Source organism: Gymnoscopelus braueri (genome assembly GCF_963280865.1).
Source record: "Gymnoscopelus braueri genome assembly, chromosome: 3".
Classification (NCBI taxonomy): Eukaryota; Metazoa; Chordata; class Actinopteri; order Myctophiformes; family Myctophidae; genus Gymnoscopelus; species Gymnoscopelus braueri.
In genome coordinates this window covers 35,679,304-35,695,379 of record NC_137612.1, presented here as the reverse complement: position 1 = coordinate 35,695,379, position 16,076 = coordinate 35,679,304, and the positions used below count along the sequence as shown (strand labels likewise).

At 40.9% G+C, this 16,076-nt stretch overlaps 1 protein-coding gene across 4 annotated transcripts in view; it reads right to left on the bottom strand.

Moving 5' to 3' along the window:
- The window catches only part of itga7 (integrin, alpha 7), a 48,842-nt gene that overhangs the window by 4,911 nt on the left and 27,855 nt on the right, over positions 1 to 16,076 (bottom strand). For 3 of the 4 annotated variants that reach the window (XR_013932957.1, XM_080425092.1, XM_080425094.1), the window contains 20 exons: positions 15,098 to 15,305; positions 13,819 to 14,015; positions 13,533 to 13,621; positions 13,299 to 13,426; positions 12,254 to 12,349; positions 12,093 to 12,154; positions 11,348 to 11,517; positions 10,517 to 10,669; positions 9,699 to 9,814; positions 8,787 to 8,976; positions 8,184 to 8,255; positions 7,318 to 7,397; positions 6,808 to 6,885; positions 5,811 to 5,913; positions 5,447 to 5,488; positions 4,722 to 4,967; positions 3,375 to 3,491; positions 2,575 to 2,688; positions 1,409 to 1,507; positions 999 to 1,124 (listed from right to left, as the gene is read on the bottom strand). Coding sequence is in view for 3 of the 4 variants with exons in the window: in XM_080425092.1 (XP_080281218.1) it covers positions 999 to 1,124; positions 1,409 to 1,507; positions 2,575 to 2,688; positions 3,375 to 3,491; positions 4,722 to 4,967; positions 5,447 to 5,488; positions 5,811 to 5,913; positions 6,808 to 6,885; positions 7,318 to 7,397; positions 8,184 to 8,255; positions 8,787 to 8,976; positions 9,699 to 9,814; positions 10,517 to 10,669; positions 11,348 to 11,517; positions 12,093 to 12,154; positions 12,254 to 12,349; positions 13,299 to 13,426; positions 13,533 to 13,621; positions 13,819 to 14,015; positions 15,098 to 15,305 (2,486 nt within the window). In the remaining variant the exon portion in view is untranslated. The remainder of the gene's footprint in view (positions 1 to 998; positions 1,125 to 1,408; positions 1,508 to 2,574; positions 2,689 to 3,374; positions 3,492 to 4,721; positions 4,968 to 5,446; positions 5,489 to 5,810; positions 5,914 to 6,807; positions 6,886 to 7,317; positions 7,398 to 8,183; positions 8,256 to 8,786; positions 8,977 to 9,698; positions 9,815 to 10,516; positions 10,670 to 11,347; positions 11,518 to 12,092; positions 12,155 to 12,253; positions 12,350 to 13,298; positions 13,427 to 13,532; positions 13,622 to 13,818; positions 14,016 to 15,097; positions 15,306 to 16,076) is intronic. The other variant, XM_080425093.1, reaches the window with a different exon arrangement.

Sequence of the window (16,076 nt, the reverse complement as noted above, 5' to 3'; positions counted from 1 at the left end):
ATATATATATATATATATATATATAAATAGTAATTGAGGAAATGAGACAAACATGAGTACAAACAAAAGGGGAAACAAATGAGAGTGAGCTGGAAAATATAAACAGTTTAAATGACAGAAGAGAAATCTAAGAGAAATAATTGTCCTATCAAAGAGTACTGAAATGGCCTGGGGAAATGACAGCGGTGAAGGAAGGAAGTGAAGCAGTCTATCTAGGAAGCTCTTATGTACAGCTTTTAACAGCCTCCAGCTCTCTGCATTTATACTGAAAACACAGCTGCACTGTAAACACTGAGTACCTAATCAGTTTTACATCCTTGTATTGTGTCCTCGTACAGGGAAGAATGATAACTACAAAGACAACATGGCAATAATGATGTGAGCATCCACACTGATCAATGACAACATTCTGCAAACATTTTGAACATGAGTGATGTGTTGAAAGTGACACCTTTTAAGTTCAGATGGATTTTGAATTTTGATTGGCTGCCAATGTTTCCATCTTTCATCAAATAACTCTGAAAGTGATCCCAACAAATACTTTTGAACAATTGAAAGTCGTTAAGTGTGTCTGTGGGTTTTATAAATACTAAACCAATCAAAAGTATTAACAAGAGTTATGTGGTGTGGACTCTGACATCCACTAGAGTTAGAAGGACTATTAGAAGGATACTTTTATAGTTATCGCTGTTTTAGACAGCTCACTTTGACAACCCCACTTTAGGGGGTTCTCATTATCTTTGATGATAAAAGAGTCAGTGTTGCTCCAAAGAGTCATTTGAAACACCAGAACACACACCAGAAGTCACCTTCACTGAAGTCTTTATAGATACGTGTGTGTGTGTGTGTGTGTGTGTGTGTGTGTGTGTGTGTGTGTGTGTGTGTGTGTGTGTGTGTGTGTGTGTGTGTGTGTGTGTGTGTGTGTGTGTGTGTGTGTGTGTGTGTGTGTGTGTGTGTGTGTGTGTGTGTGTGTGTGTGTGTGTGTGTGTGTGTGTTACCTTCCACAGTGCTGCGACCAACAGGGTCAACAGTAGGATTCCTAAAAGCACAGCTATGAGGATGATCCACCAGGGGATCTGGTAGTGATCAGCCAGTCCTGGTTCTGGGTAGATCATCACTGAAACCTGCAGAACACAGTGTTTTTGTTTAACCTCGTAATAATGATGAGACAACCAGAATATCATCACCTCACAGGTTAATAGTTTATTATTAAGGGCAACAATTAACACATTTCCGCTAAAAGCCAAGGTTGTCACACTCACACACACCACACCAGACGCCAACAGGATGAAATGCAAATGACCAGCGCTTAACCCCAAAGCCTGCATATAATTTGGGTGCACACAATCCCCGGGTATGGACTAATTGAAGATTAATTTGTAAATGGGTGCATCAATATAGTCAGTACCTGTGATGCAGCTTCCTTGAGGATCAGATGTTTGATGGTGGACTTGACGGTAATGTTGGCCCTGATCAGCAGCTCCAGAGCACTGACTGCTGGAAACTCCTGAAAGAGACAGACAGACGGACAGAAAGACAGAAATAAATAAACCATGAACTGATTATGCAAAAAGGGTAGTCCCTGCATTGTTGTATTGTAGGCAGCTGTCACTACTCCTGCTTCCTTCCCTCAGTTCCATTCCTTTCTCGTCTAGGTGTCACCTTGGCTTCAGTTTTTGGTTCTCCAATTAGTTGTATGAGTTGAGTATTCTTTGAGTCCTATTTTGTGACTGTGAAGGTCCTTACACACCAGGGCGATTTTTTTCATGCGAATAATACGTTCTTTGTAAAAACCTTATAAAGTCAATGCAAGCTTCCACAACGTCTTTTAATTATTCGGAACGAGTCCGAATTTTGCGTATATTCGCATATTCGCCGGTGTGTAACCGCCTTAAAAGTCGCTGTTTTTCATGAGTAACACAAAACTGCACTGTACTAACACTTCTGCACTGTAAAATTTAGACTAACCAATAATCTTTATCCCTTTTTTCTCTCTCAATTTAGTGGTATGCCAATTAACCATCCACACACATTTCTGTGTTGCTACTTGTACACCAATCACTGAGAAGCCCTCCACAGGGAGGACCAGTGGTGTGTCCTAGGTTTTTTCGGAGGGCATACTATAATGATTCCCTCCCACACGCACGGCACATGCACGCGCATGGTCGCCCAATGAAATAACCACTCTATTGTTAAGTAGTTACTGTGTGAAGTACTTAGAAACTCCAATGGCCAGCGGTCATTATCACCTGGGGAGGACATAGCACCTCTGTCTGCTACTCCTGTCTACTACTCCCATTTAACACACACCACTGAAAGGCGCCGCCCAACCCAAAGGAGTCGCTAGCACAGCAAAAAATGACCTTCTCCCCGTAAAAAACATTTTATAATTACATTAAATACTTATACATTGATCTCTAAAAGAGTAAGAGATGTTCTTGCAAGGTAAACCATCTTTATTGGGTTTCTCACCTACATTGAAATAAAATGGATCACAGTAGATGCATTCCCTCACACAGTTATAATAGTTAGAATGGAGCTGAGACAGTCTTGCAATGGACCAAGCTCTCTCACCTCTATGAACGTGCTGTTCCATAGCCTGGCGTGGATGTTGAGGACAGCCTTGCCAGAGAAGCTATGCAGGGGGCATTGGATGAGAACACAACGTGCTGACCCCAAGAGACAGTCCTGGAGGAGAGACAAAACAGTTTGCAAAAGGTACAGAGGTACAGTTATACAATTATGATAAAAGGATAACACAAAAAGCCCAGTGGGCTGGTTTCCATTGTGGTCCTGTGTATTCAATTAATCAAGACACATAAAGACATACAATAACTTGAGAGAGACTTGATCATGCAGAGAGAAGACTTTCGTTCCCTTCAAGATACCCCATAATTTTTATTTCCCTCATTTATTTGCTTCTTCATCTCTTATTATTCTCAATTATTTTGTGCACATGTGCATGAGTTGGGATTCAGTGTCTGTCTGTCTGTCTGTCTGTCTGTCTGTCTGTCTGTCTGTCTGTCTGTCTGTCTGTCTGTCTGTCTGTCTGTCTGTCTGTCTGTCTGTCTGTCTGTCTGTCTGTCTGTCTGTCTGTCTGTCTGTCTGTCTGTCTGTCTGTCTGTCTGTCTGTCTCTCTGTCTGTCTCTCTCCTTCCATCCGTCCAGCTTTGCTATAACAGGGATGACTACAGTAGGAGGGTTCCAAACAAATTAAAAACAGGGTTGGTACAACTTATGGCCGATGGCACAAGTGAAATCTGTGGCCAGGAGAGGGGTCTCGCATAGAAAGATATTAACGGGTGCGACTTCCTCATCCTCTTCCCTTTTGTCAGGTTTTAATGATCAAAATAATGATTTTTTTCCCCATCTTACCAGTGTGAGAGACTTTCGTCTCTCTGAAGCAGCAACAGATGGTGTGGTTCTTCCCATGCTGCCTTTGGCCATGATCTGACTGGCCTCCTCTGGGTGGGACCGGACCTTCCTGCCCGCCTGGTGAGGGGGGAAAGAACACAACAAAAGTTTTGGAAACGGTGTCAGGAGACATTAGAACAGTGATTCAAATTCATTTGGTTCCATTTGTACACTCTCAGAAAAACACTTTCACACAACCGGATTAAAAGTCTAAAAGTGGAGAACAACTAAAATGACCCGCACACTGCCAGCTTGCACGGTACATGAAGTTATTTATTAAGCCTACACTCTCAGAGTTAACAATCATTTACAGTAGCTGGGGTCCCCCTGGAATCCCCTCAAGGACACCCTGGGGGTCCCCGGAAACCGAGTTTGAGAACCGCTGAAAGAACTTTGTGGGAAGCATTGTGCATACATGATGTAAGGCAATGGGAAATGTAGCTCCAAAAGGGGACTGCTGCTGTTAATGCTTAATTTACTGAAAATAGCTGATCTACAAGTTCACAACACATCGTGGATGTGACATGTATGAGCTTGTATACAGTATCTACTATTCTTGTAGATCTGCTATTTTCGACACAAAGCATAAATCAAGCTTTACGATATACAGTCACATAGGTCATGCTTTTTATATGCTCGGCACACTGTTGCTAGCGAGCTGCTGCTCAATCCCCAATTAGAACTGTTTGGAAATGCCAACAGCTTAACTGCCGGGTATATATAGACAATGTGAGACCTTCTGTAAAGCGTCATTTATATTCCATCACACTATGGTGTTGCTTGCCAAAAAGAACAGATTTTTAAGCTAACAACACATCGCATTGCAACGTAAATTAAACATAACGGCAACTGCTGTTGAGCCACACAAGAATGAAATGACTTAAGCTGTACTCCGAAGGTTTGTGTCCTACCAGGGATTTGAACATGGGTGTCTTTGCTTTTTTGATACTTTTACTCCATTACATCTCAGAGGAAAATATTGTACTTTTTACTCCACTACAATTATTTGACAGCTTTAGTTAATAGTTACTTTATAAAGTTAGATTATTAGTACAAAACATGCCATACATTAACCACCACTACGATATACTTCAGCTATTTGAAAATAGCAGATCTGCAAGCTTGAAGATTTTTGTGTAGCTTTTTGTGTAGATTTGTCAAATTGGCATCAAAAGTATATTTTGATGCCAATATTTTTGTACTTATTTGAATACAGGACTTTTACTTGTAACAACAATTTTTTTTATATTGTGGTATTGCTTTTTTATCTAAGTAAAACTAAATCTCATGACTTCTTCCACCACTGACCCTGAGATTTCCTGATTGTGGTGGTTCTGTGGCTGAACTTTCCGTGGTCGCTTTTGTCAGTTCCACGGTTGTGGAGCCGGGTTGTAGTTTCAGAGGATCGATGGCTTCTGCAGGGGAGCAGTGTGTGCCATTCATCTCCACGCTGGCAGGGTACAGGAGCCACTTCCCATTGGCCAGCTCATAAGGCCACATGATGTTCAGGAAGGCGGCGCCAAGCGCCTTGTCTTCATTGCCCATATTGGCCACCTGAAAGAGCAAAACATTCCACTTAGTTGATTTTCATTTTTGTGACAATATTTTTTAAATGTAACTAATAGTATGAGCTAATAAATGGACAAAGGCAAGGCAAGGCAAGGCAAACTTATTTGTATAGCAGGCAATACAAATTGCTTTATATAAAACACTATATAGAACACTAACAAAGTGAAAAAGAAACACATTATAAAAGAACATTTGGGAATTGGCATAACAACTAAGTAGGGAGAAAAAAGGGAGGAAATTATTGGCAATAAATACAAATAAAAGAACATTTGAATACAACAGAAAACTGTTATTAAAGACTTAAGAATAGAAACATGAATAATAAAGAATAATTTGAAAAGAATACGGGAATAAAGTTGCAGTGCAGCGTAAAAAAAATGAACCAAAAGCCTCAGTATGAAGGAAGAAGCAAATAGAAAGGTCTTCAGTATTTATTTAAAAGAACTGAGAGTTGTATAGCCGACCTGCTGTTTTCTGGTATGTTCCACATATCTGGGGCATAAAAACTGAACGATAAAGATAAAGGTAAATATAAAGAAATATTTTCATTGACTGATTCATTGATAGTATTACATTATTTGAGTGAAGCCACCAGTTTGTCGATACATAATAACATTCATAATTCATATAATGCAGCTAACAGATATGCATCAAAGATGTGACATTGTCACATATGCATCAAGAGAAACACACGTGCACACACACGCACGCACACGCACACACACACACACACACACACACACACACACACACACACACACACACACACACACACACACACACACACACACACACACACACACACACACACACACACACGTCCCTTACCGTGAACTCAAAATCCACAGGGCTTCCAATGTCTTCCAGATCGTCCATGGCACTTTCTCCTCTCACAGCCCCACTGAAGAACAGCTGGCGAGGTTCTGCCCGTCTGTGGGAACACAAAGTAGGATCAAGGGTGATTTATAGCAGTGTTTCCCAACCTGGGGTCCGAGCCCCCCTTGGGGGACGCCAAAGTTCACATGGGGGTGGTGGCGTGAGGCCTTGGTTGTGTGGAGGTAGTTCAACATTTTGCACAAAATCATAACTTGCCTTCATCCACTGCCTGTCTGTAAGTTCTAAATGTCCAAGTTGTGACACAGAAGAAAAAAAAGAAGGAAAAAAGGTTGGGAAGTACTGATTTATACTTAGTTATGTGATGGTTTCGTGCTGCGAATGGCTTTTTTTGGCAGGTCAGGCAGCAGCAGCAGCAGCAGCAGCAGCACATGCACAGCTTAACAGCACTGTTTACAGGTACTGAGAGGACATACGTGTACTCTACAAGTTAGCATGGCACACTGCCACGTCACTAATAGCTCCCAAAATAACTAAGGGCTAATGCAGAGTGTCTAAGCTATAGCAAAGTAACACAACTGTAAAGCCCTATAATCATTGTTGTGTGACGAGAATAGTGAAAATAGCTGATCTACAACCTTAAACTGTGTCACGTGAGGTTGTAGATCTGTTGTTTTTGTTATCTTTAGAAAATAAATAAATAACAATGTTCACCTAAAATGTTCACCTAACATGCCAAAAATAGGAACCCCACCAGAATCCCCCAGGAGTCTATATAGTAGCCTACATGGGCCCCTCCTTTTTTACGTTGACACCAAATCTTATTGTGATGCGTTGTGAGCATGTAGATCTTCTATTTTCTCTAATTGTTCACCCCAGAATAGGGATGTTGGGTTAATGTGAACAATGGCCCCGATTCATAAAGGGATTTACGACCATATTTTGTACCTACCGGCATTTAGGACAAATCCTACACGAGCACTGCACTTACCCAAGGACAGACAGGGGGAGCTCTATCACCACTTTAGCATAGGCTGTGACTGGGGCCAGGTCAGACTGCTCACTGATACTGTGAACACAGCAATGAGGGGTTTGATTGAGACTGTGTTATCAAGTCAAATATTATAACTTATGAATGAAATAATAATAATAATAACATCATCATCATCATCATAATACACTTATTTACACAGCGCTTTGCGAAACAGGGTAACAAAGTGCTTTACAGTAGCAAAAACAAACAACATCGATTAAAATAAATGTGAACAAATTAATACACACATGAAAAGGTATTGAAGGAAATAAGTGGCTTAAGCTGTACTCCGAAGGTATAAATAAAAGAGGCAATAAAAGAGGCATTAAAAACTAAGAAAATGCCTTGATATAAAAGTAGGTTTTCAGAAATGATTTAAAAGACGACAGTGACTTTATTAGCCTGAAATATTGTTTAATGTTTACTGTCTAACGTCAGATAAGATTTGGAAGAGGAAAAAAAACTCACGTTGCCAAAAGCAGATCCATGCTCAACTCAGTGGTTTCTATAGTGATATAATCTGTGCTCAGCAGGATGTAGAACTGCAGCTGAGAGACAAACGAAACACAAGCATGAATATATAATACAAAACTAATACCAGGCTAAAATGATAATGACCACATTTTAAAGTTTAATCACTTGAGCCCCAACATCCATATTCTGGGGGCATTAACCAAAAATAGCCGATCTACAAGCTCACAACGCGTCATAGTTGTGAGCTGGTAGACTTGCCGTAGACGGAAAGAAACAGTCCAAGTACAGTTGTAACTCAGTTCCGTTTTACTAAGAATAGAGGGTTTAAGTGTTTAAAGTAAACAATGTATAGTTACAGTTTGGTATATTATTATTACTAAATGACATTTACAGAGTCAAACATCAACATAAGAAAGGCATTTTTAAGAAGTACAGCAATGAGGAGGGAAATTTAAATTGTTGATGATGATGGAAAGGTTTGTGCATTGTGAAGTTGTGTTGAAGTATTAATGGATGTGTACATTTGGCTTTTTAATATTTTTTTTCTCATAATGATTTTGTGTAAATATAAAACTGTTATAGGGGGTAGGATACTATAAGCATTAGCTTCTTCCTGCTCCTTTTTGAACACATTTATGATTTATTGTTCATTGAGAAATTTTAATATATTTTGTATTTTTTACTTTATTGTTTTATTGTGACTTTTGTATTGTATGGTGTTCGAAACAAATAAAAAGAAAGAGTAGTCGTATGCTGTACAGTATGTGTAATCTTTTGGCGGAAATTCAAGGCAAAAGTATAGCATTTTCGACATCAGAAGATTCAGTTCCAACACTTGAATTGGATTAAAAGCGGTTTACCTCGGCATCTCTCTTGAAAGGATTTCCCAGATCACATTCAACCTCAGTGACATTCGGCTTGACTCGACACACCTGTAATGACAGTGACAGAGACATACAATTACAATTTAAAAAACACAGCACTTTAACACTAGTCTAGCCTAGCTATACACAGTACAAATGTCCAAAATTAATGCATCTATTTGTAACTTTGACAGTACAAAATCTACCAATGTAACTAAATGGACCCATAAGGGTCCATTGAGTCCCTACTCTTCCACTGAGAAATGTGGACCTTGGTGTCGGGCAGGACATGTAGTACCTTAAATGAACACTGGGGAGTTTACTGCGGGTGTATGTCATTGAGGAGAAACTCTTATCCAGACTACTTTCTTAGTGGACCTGCTGTTTTGCTGCTACTTTTTGAACCATATGTCTAACCTCATGCACATGCCTGCCGCTATGTTTGTGGAGCTACCGATGTGTTGCCACTCCTTTGTACCTTATGTCTGACCTCATGTACAAACCTGCTGCTTATATAAATGTGATGTGTACACATTAGGTAGATATTGTTGACTTTCATTTCTTTGACATGTGACAATACGACTGATTGTGATTGGCTACCTGGGTCAGGCCCTTGGTGGTGGAGTAGGCCAGTGACGGTGGGAGGGTGACGAGCAGCTGGGCGGCATGGGCGTCGTCCCCGTCCTCCTGGGGGAGTTTAGGGTCTGAGGGGAAGTTGGTGACGGTGATCTCCAGGGCCACCCTTCCTCGCTGGTCCGACTTAGAGAAGACCTGCACGCCCTCCTCATCTCTGGAGGAGAGAAACAAATGCCTATTTATACCCAGCAATCAAGTACAGTATAGCAGTGATTCCCAATCTGTGGGCCCACTGGTGGGCCACAAGGGCATTGCAAGTGAGAAAACACTAAGATTTTAATGATAATATAACTTATTATTTAAACATATATAACAAAAATGTCTTGGAGTTTTCATTGTGATACTGATATATAAGAACATAAAGTATATTACATTAGTTCCACCAAACACAATTGATTGATTGATTGATTGATTGATTGATTGATTATTAAAATAAACATACTCTGAAAATGCATGCGGCCCACTCATCTGACAACTTAACAAAGTAGCCCTTTGAGATTTTCAAGTGGGCCATGATCCAATAAAGGATGGGAACTGCTGATCTATGCAGTCAGTTGGAATCAGCTCATTTAGAAAAAAAATTGCGAATATGACTTTTGAATGGTGGGAGAAAACAAAATAGTTTTCTTTTTTAGGTTTTCATTTATAGGATGATGAATACTAAAAAGTAAAAACTGAAGTGTACAAATGTAGAGAACGCACGCAAGCACGCACATGCAAGAATGCCCGCACGCACACACGCAGATGCCCATAGGCTATATCCCTGACCACCTGGCAAAGACATACATTTATTATCTGTTGAGGTATACGTATGTTTCCAGGCAACAGTGTTTTGCAGTCTATAACATGAGTTTGCAGGGTGGGGTTGGTACTAACTTTGGCAGAGGGGTGAAGAGTTCAGAGGTCTCGTCTCGGGTTCCGAACTGGTAGCCGAGCTTCAGGTTGCTCTGGCAGACCCTGTCTTCTCCACATCCCTGCTTCAGGAAATTCACCTGCAAGGACAACACTTCTACTCAGCATGTTTCCATGGTGGACATTACAGTACGAGTGCAACACTTAATCAAACCAATCGATTTAATCAATTACAAAAAACATTAGCGGAAATGTACTACAATAATAGATTAATAATCAATCTCAGTACTTGAACACAAAAATAATGACGTTCCCAAAATACGGACGCCATATTGAAAATGGTTAAAGTGGTACAATAATCTTATGAACAGAATTTGAATTGAAATTATATATTTGGTATATAATGTATTAAAAACAATTCTCTCCTTTCTCCCCAGGCCATGATGTAATGTGCAAATGTCATGGGGATGTGAATTTCTAGTCACAAACATGGCAAATGAAACACTACTACAAAGCTAAAGGGTATGAAGGCTTTTATGTGGCTTTAATCTCAGTCTACTGATTGATTTATCATCTTTTCATTGCTACATAGCTCTAATCCTGTTGAGGATAACCTACAGTAGCCATGGCAAGCTCCAGTTACCCCTGCTGTGGTAATGAAGTCCTTTTTACACAAAGGTGACATCATCATACAAAAATATAACGTGTTTATGGAAGCAATTTTGACACTAGTCCCTGACCTGGAAACACGCCCCCAAGACTTTTTTGTGTTTTCCTTTTAGCCTTACTGTATGACATGCTGTTTACATTTCTGACTAATAGAGTATTCAATCAATCCAAACCTCAGTATGCAGCGTGGTAGCAGGTACGATGTTGAGAACAGGTGGCAGCTTCTCCAGTCTCTTGGCGCCTCCTGAGTGCCTGCGCGGTGGCACAGCTTTGAGGGAGTGGGTGACCACCAGCGAGATGGGACTCAGTTTGTCTTGAATGTTTTCCTGTGTTCAGCAAATATAAAATAGATGACATTGTAGCAGCGTTTGTATCTTGAACTAATCCCCTGAGAGTGGCTGGTTGAAGAACATCGCTCCCTGTGGTTTATTAGATGCGGTGGTCCTGTCTTGTTCATAGCCCCCATTAAAGGGAAAGTAACAAAGTAATAGTAGCTATGCTCAGTATCAGTGATTCATCTGTGATTTTTATGTTTTATTTTATTTGATTGTGTTATTGTTTTTACCACATGTACCACATTTTTGTAAATGCAATTGTATTTGTTGTACATGCTGTAATCAGGGCGTCCTTATAGAGAGAACTTGCTCTCAATCGTCTGCCCTGGATAATAATGATAATTCTCAACCTTTTTAATTTCAAGGACCCCTAGTTAAATCCTAATGTCTGGCACCCGTCCCCAAACTAACACTGTAAAATCTTCAGTGTTATTTTAACTCTGAGAGTGTACAAATGGAACAAAATGCTATTTGGTTGGAAACGCTTAAAGGACCCTGTTTAGAATGCGTGATCTATATTATCGCCAAAGTCATTGCAACATCATTGATTGCCATTTCTACTCGTATTCACTTCCTCCAACTTTCAGACTGTGAATAACTGATATTATGGTTCCTACAGTATTAACACAGTATATTAACCCATAAACACATCTGTGTTGTGTTGCTGACCTGTAGCTGGAAGACGGCGCTGGTGCAGGCTTGTAGGTTCTGGCCGTGCAACTCCACCTCCTCTGTCTGAGTGAACTCCTCCTTCAGTGTACTGCGACCCAGGAAGTGAACACGGTGCGCGAGGCCCAACTTCCGGCGCTCTGTGTCAGCTTCAAAGTGGACCACTAGGGCTGAAGCGAGGTGGAGGGAAAGGAGTAGGAGAGACAGAGAGAGAAATTTAGGCAGTGGTTGATTTTCACATGTCAAGGACCCCCAAATTGGTATGTTTTTAGCCGTGGACCCCTATCTGAAAATATAGGAAAGATTTGTATGAAACATTTTCAAAATTATGAAAAAAAATGCATAGAATAGAATAGTTTTATTGCCATTCAAATACAACTCCACTCCACTTTCCCAATCATTTTCAAGAGTTTTCAAAATATTTCAAAAATAGCAGACACGTTGTGAGCAATATTATTTACCAATTGGGTTGGGGACCCCCTTAAACCCTTTTAAGGAACCCTGGGGTCCCCAGACCACACTTTCAAAACCACTGGATTAAGGGAAATGTCAGGACACGCTGAGAGCACTCCAAGAGCCCTCTAGCGGTAGTACAACATCTCACATCTTGTGAGGGAATACTAAATTACAGTTCAGATTTTACCTAGGCATTTGATTACCCCATAAACAAGGTTGCCCTTTATGAATAGTAATGAGAGAGCTAATGAAGATGGTTCATGGTGCATAAAAGAGAGGCGTGTCTTACTGATGTGAGGTGAGTAGCGCTTCGGTTTGGCTGTGAAGCTGAAGCAGGCGCTGACCTCAACACTGAAAAATAAAAAGTGGGATGTTAAATTTGTGTAAATTTTTTATCATTTCATTTTTTATTTTGTTATTATTATTTGTGTACATGGTATGTCTCCTTACCATACTCCATCTCTACCCTTGCAGTTGCGCTGCTCCAGATCAATGTTCTCGGGATCAATAGATATGTCTCTGATCAACTGGAGCACAGGACAAGACCTTGGAAACATATGCACGGCTATTATAGAAAAGCAGCACAACAACAACAACATGAATGGTAATGGTATGCTAAGTAGAACACAAATCTATACCTGGAGGCATGCCCTAACAATGATGATAATAATAATAAGAAGAATACATTTTGGCCATTTCTTTACACCTGTAATGTGACAATGAAATTGATTCTTGACTAGAAAAGTGTGCTCCTCGGAGAGCAGATCTCTGCCAGGCCAGGTTGCCTACCCAGGGCTGTGTCAGTCCACACAGGTACACAAGCTGCAGGGGTGCAACTTTTTGTGTTTTTGGCACCCCCTATGGGCAGAAGTGAAAACACTTTTGGCGGCGCACTCGATGAGGCTCTTCAACATGCGATTCCAATTTGGGGATGATTGGATGTTGTAGGAGTAGTAGCAAAATGTGTGTTTTGAAGAAAATGCAAAAAAAAGAAAGAACATCTTGTCAGGCAGAAATGGGTGGGGCCTATATGGGGAGTTGCGTCATGAAAACCGTCACAACTTTAGTATTGATCCAAGTAATGTACTGGTGTACAACCTACGGTTCAAGAGTTATACGGCAAAACGTTAAACATTTGAGGTGGAGGTTGTTCCTGCAACTACGCACATGCACACTCCCTACTGGGGGACTGGGGGTACATACATCCATAAGCCAGATGGACAGAAGCATTTTTTGTACGAAATTTTGTTGTGTAGATTCCATAAGCTGGACAGACAGCTGATTGGCTCGTTCCAGTCCAAATGAAGGTCCTTGGCCTTTATTTAATGTTTTCTCTTTTCATACAGTACCTGCATTGGAAATGATGTCTTTTGAGGCCTGTTACGAATGTATTTAATAATACATTTCCACTGTACAAACCATGGGCAGGACTTGGTCCAAGGTTGAGGACATTTGAGGCATTTCACACAACTGTGAAAAATAAATGTCTCCTCACCTGAATAGAACCACTGCGTCAGTGAGTGAACCCACGGCCAGGTCTGGGTAGTGGTTCTTATCGATGTCCAAACCACCTGAGATGGAATAGCCAAAACGCTTCACGTCATAGTCCCGACCATCCAGCACCTGGAGGGTTAACACCATTGGTCACTATATTTGTCATCTGTTTACTGGGTAGACAAATTTTTCATTCTTTCTTAGCTTCTATTTTCCCATATCCAATCCAACTCACCTGTGCTGGCTTTGTTTCAATGCCAAAATCTGAGCCTCTGTAGATAAAGACTTTACCATCTCCGTCAAACGGTGCTCCCACAGCAATGTCTGAACAGATATGACATATTGACACTCATAATTAGATGTGACATTATTCCATGTCCTATTATTCTATAAACTGTTGACTTGAATTTATATTATAATGTATATGCATTTCTTGTGTTGAAACTGAATCACTCTCATTTGATGATTGCTTAAAAAACTACATCAAATTTATTTCACAGAAGGAATAATATTCCTCTCACCTCCATAGCCATCTTGGTCCAAATCCCCTATGTTAGTGACCACAATTCCAAACATGGAGTCATAGGTTCCATTGAGCCTGATGGGTCGGACCTGATCGGCCCAGTAACCAAAGGGATTCAGGTACACATACACAGCCCCACCGATCTCTGCCTTACGGTCAAAGTAATTCGGGGCTCCCACGATCAGATCTGTCCAGCTAGTGGAGGGCCGATGGTCATGACAAAAAGGAATTAGGATAGAATGAATTATAAGAAAATTACAAATAACAAGAATTATAATCATCTCTACATTCTCCACAAATATGCTATTTATTACTACATAATAAAAAATCTATTGTCAAGCCCTAGATGACAAAAATAACTCATTGCAATTGGGCCATCAAATAGTTGTAACCACTTAATGGAATGGTCTGCCAAAAGCTTCTCGACTCCGTACCCAAACTCAAAACTAAACTAAAAGAATGGCTAACCTCAAAATACAAGTGAGCATAGTTTAACTCCTTGGTAGTAGCATCTTCTGCCCCCTGCTCCCACCCCTACTTTCTCTGTAAATATACCTGTTGATGGTACTGAGTTTTCTATAAATATTTATTGTATTGTATTGTATTGTATTGTATTGTATTGTATTGTATTGTATTGTATTGTATTGTATTGTATTGTATTGTATTGTATTGTATTGTATTGTATTGTATTGTATTGTATTGTATTGTATTGTATTGTATTGTATTGTATGTATTAATGGACCACAATGGAAACAAGCCTCCTGGGGCTTTTTGTGTTATTCTTAGCACAATCTTTGACTGTACTACCTGTACTGCTAACAAACCTGTTAATAAAGGATTCAATCAATCAATCAAAAAGCCCTATATACTTTGCTGTATGACAAATAGCAAAAACAGCCAATCTGTAAACTCACAACTTGTGAGCTTGTAGATCTTTTTGCATTTTGCCCGCTATGTGGTTAATAAGCATGGCTCTGGGAGGGAAGATTAAAATGTCTTAACTGACGCTACAGAGATCACAGAGTACCACTGTGTAAGTTTAACCCATTACAACCATTTTAGATTTTAGCGTTGGTTTGGCCATTCAAAAATAGCAGATGTACAAGCTCACAGCGCATCACTTCGTGCCGCACGCAGCGAGCTTGTACATCTGCTATTTTTGAAAATCTTTGAAAAATCTTGAAAGTGTGCGAACCACTGATTTGTAGAATCGGCCTCAGGTTTTAATGGGTTAATATTGATCATCCACACAGGTATCTCAACCAGTGTCTCCTCACCCGTCACTGTTGAGGTCTGCGGTGGCCACTGAGTACCCGAAGGAAGACGCCAGCTCCTCCCCCCACAGGATGTGCTGCGGCACTAGCCGGTACACGTTGTCCTTCTTCAGCAGCACCACCGCCCCGGTGTGGTTGGCCCGGGGCGCCCCTGCCACAAACGTCAGCTCTCTCAGTTTCATGATCCCCATGGCCGAATCCACGGAGAAGCCTGGAGGAGCGAGGGGATGAAGGAGCCACGCAAAAGGAGGAAGGGTCAGGGGGTTAGTATTGACCATTGGACTCGGAGGATCATCTCTTCTCTGTGTTGCTGATGTTCATCCTCTTACTAATGAAATGTGTGCCTTAAGTGAGTATTGATTTTATGCCAAACACATGATGTGTGTAAACGTCCTGTGTGCTGGGTTCGCTGGTCTGCTGAGCAGGGAACGCAGTCCCTGGGTTTGGTAAAGAGGAGAGTCTGTTTGTGCGGTAAGGACAATCAGATGTATTAAGCCTCTTGTAATGTCTCAAGAGATTCATGGTACCGCAATGTATCTGCTGCCTCTGGTGAAGGCAACATGTAAACACAGTGGCTGGAGATTGATCAGATTTATGGCCCATCTCTCTCTCTCTCTCTCTCTCTCTCTCTCTCTCTCTCTCCATGTGTGTGTGTGTGTGTGTGTGTGTGTGTGTGTGTGTGTGTGTGTGTGTGTGTGTGTGTGTGTGTGTGTGTGTGTGTGTGTGTGTGTGTGTGTGTGTGTGTGTGTGTGTGTGTGTGTGTGTGTGTGTGTGTGTGTGTGTGTGTGTGTGTGTCCATACGTGTGAGGGAATGTGAGCATGTGGCTGCATACTAATCAGGCGGAGTGGCGGGGCGGAGAAGGGGAGAGCACAGAGGGAGGAGACCCTTGTGTCAGTGGTGGGACACGCTGCTAAACATGGCAACTCAACATCATCTCAACAAGCTGTGAGATATAACACTCAAATATCAAATATTCCACAA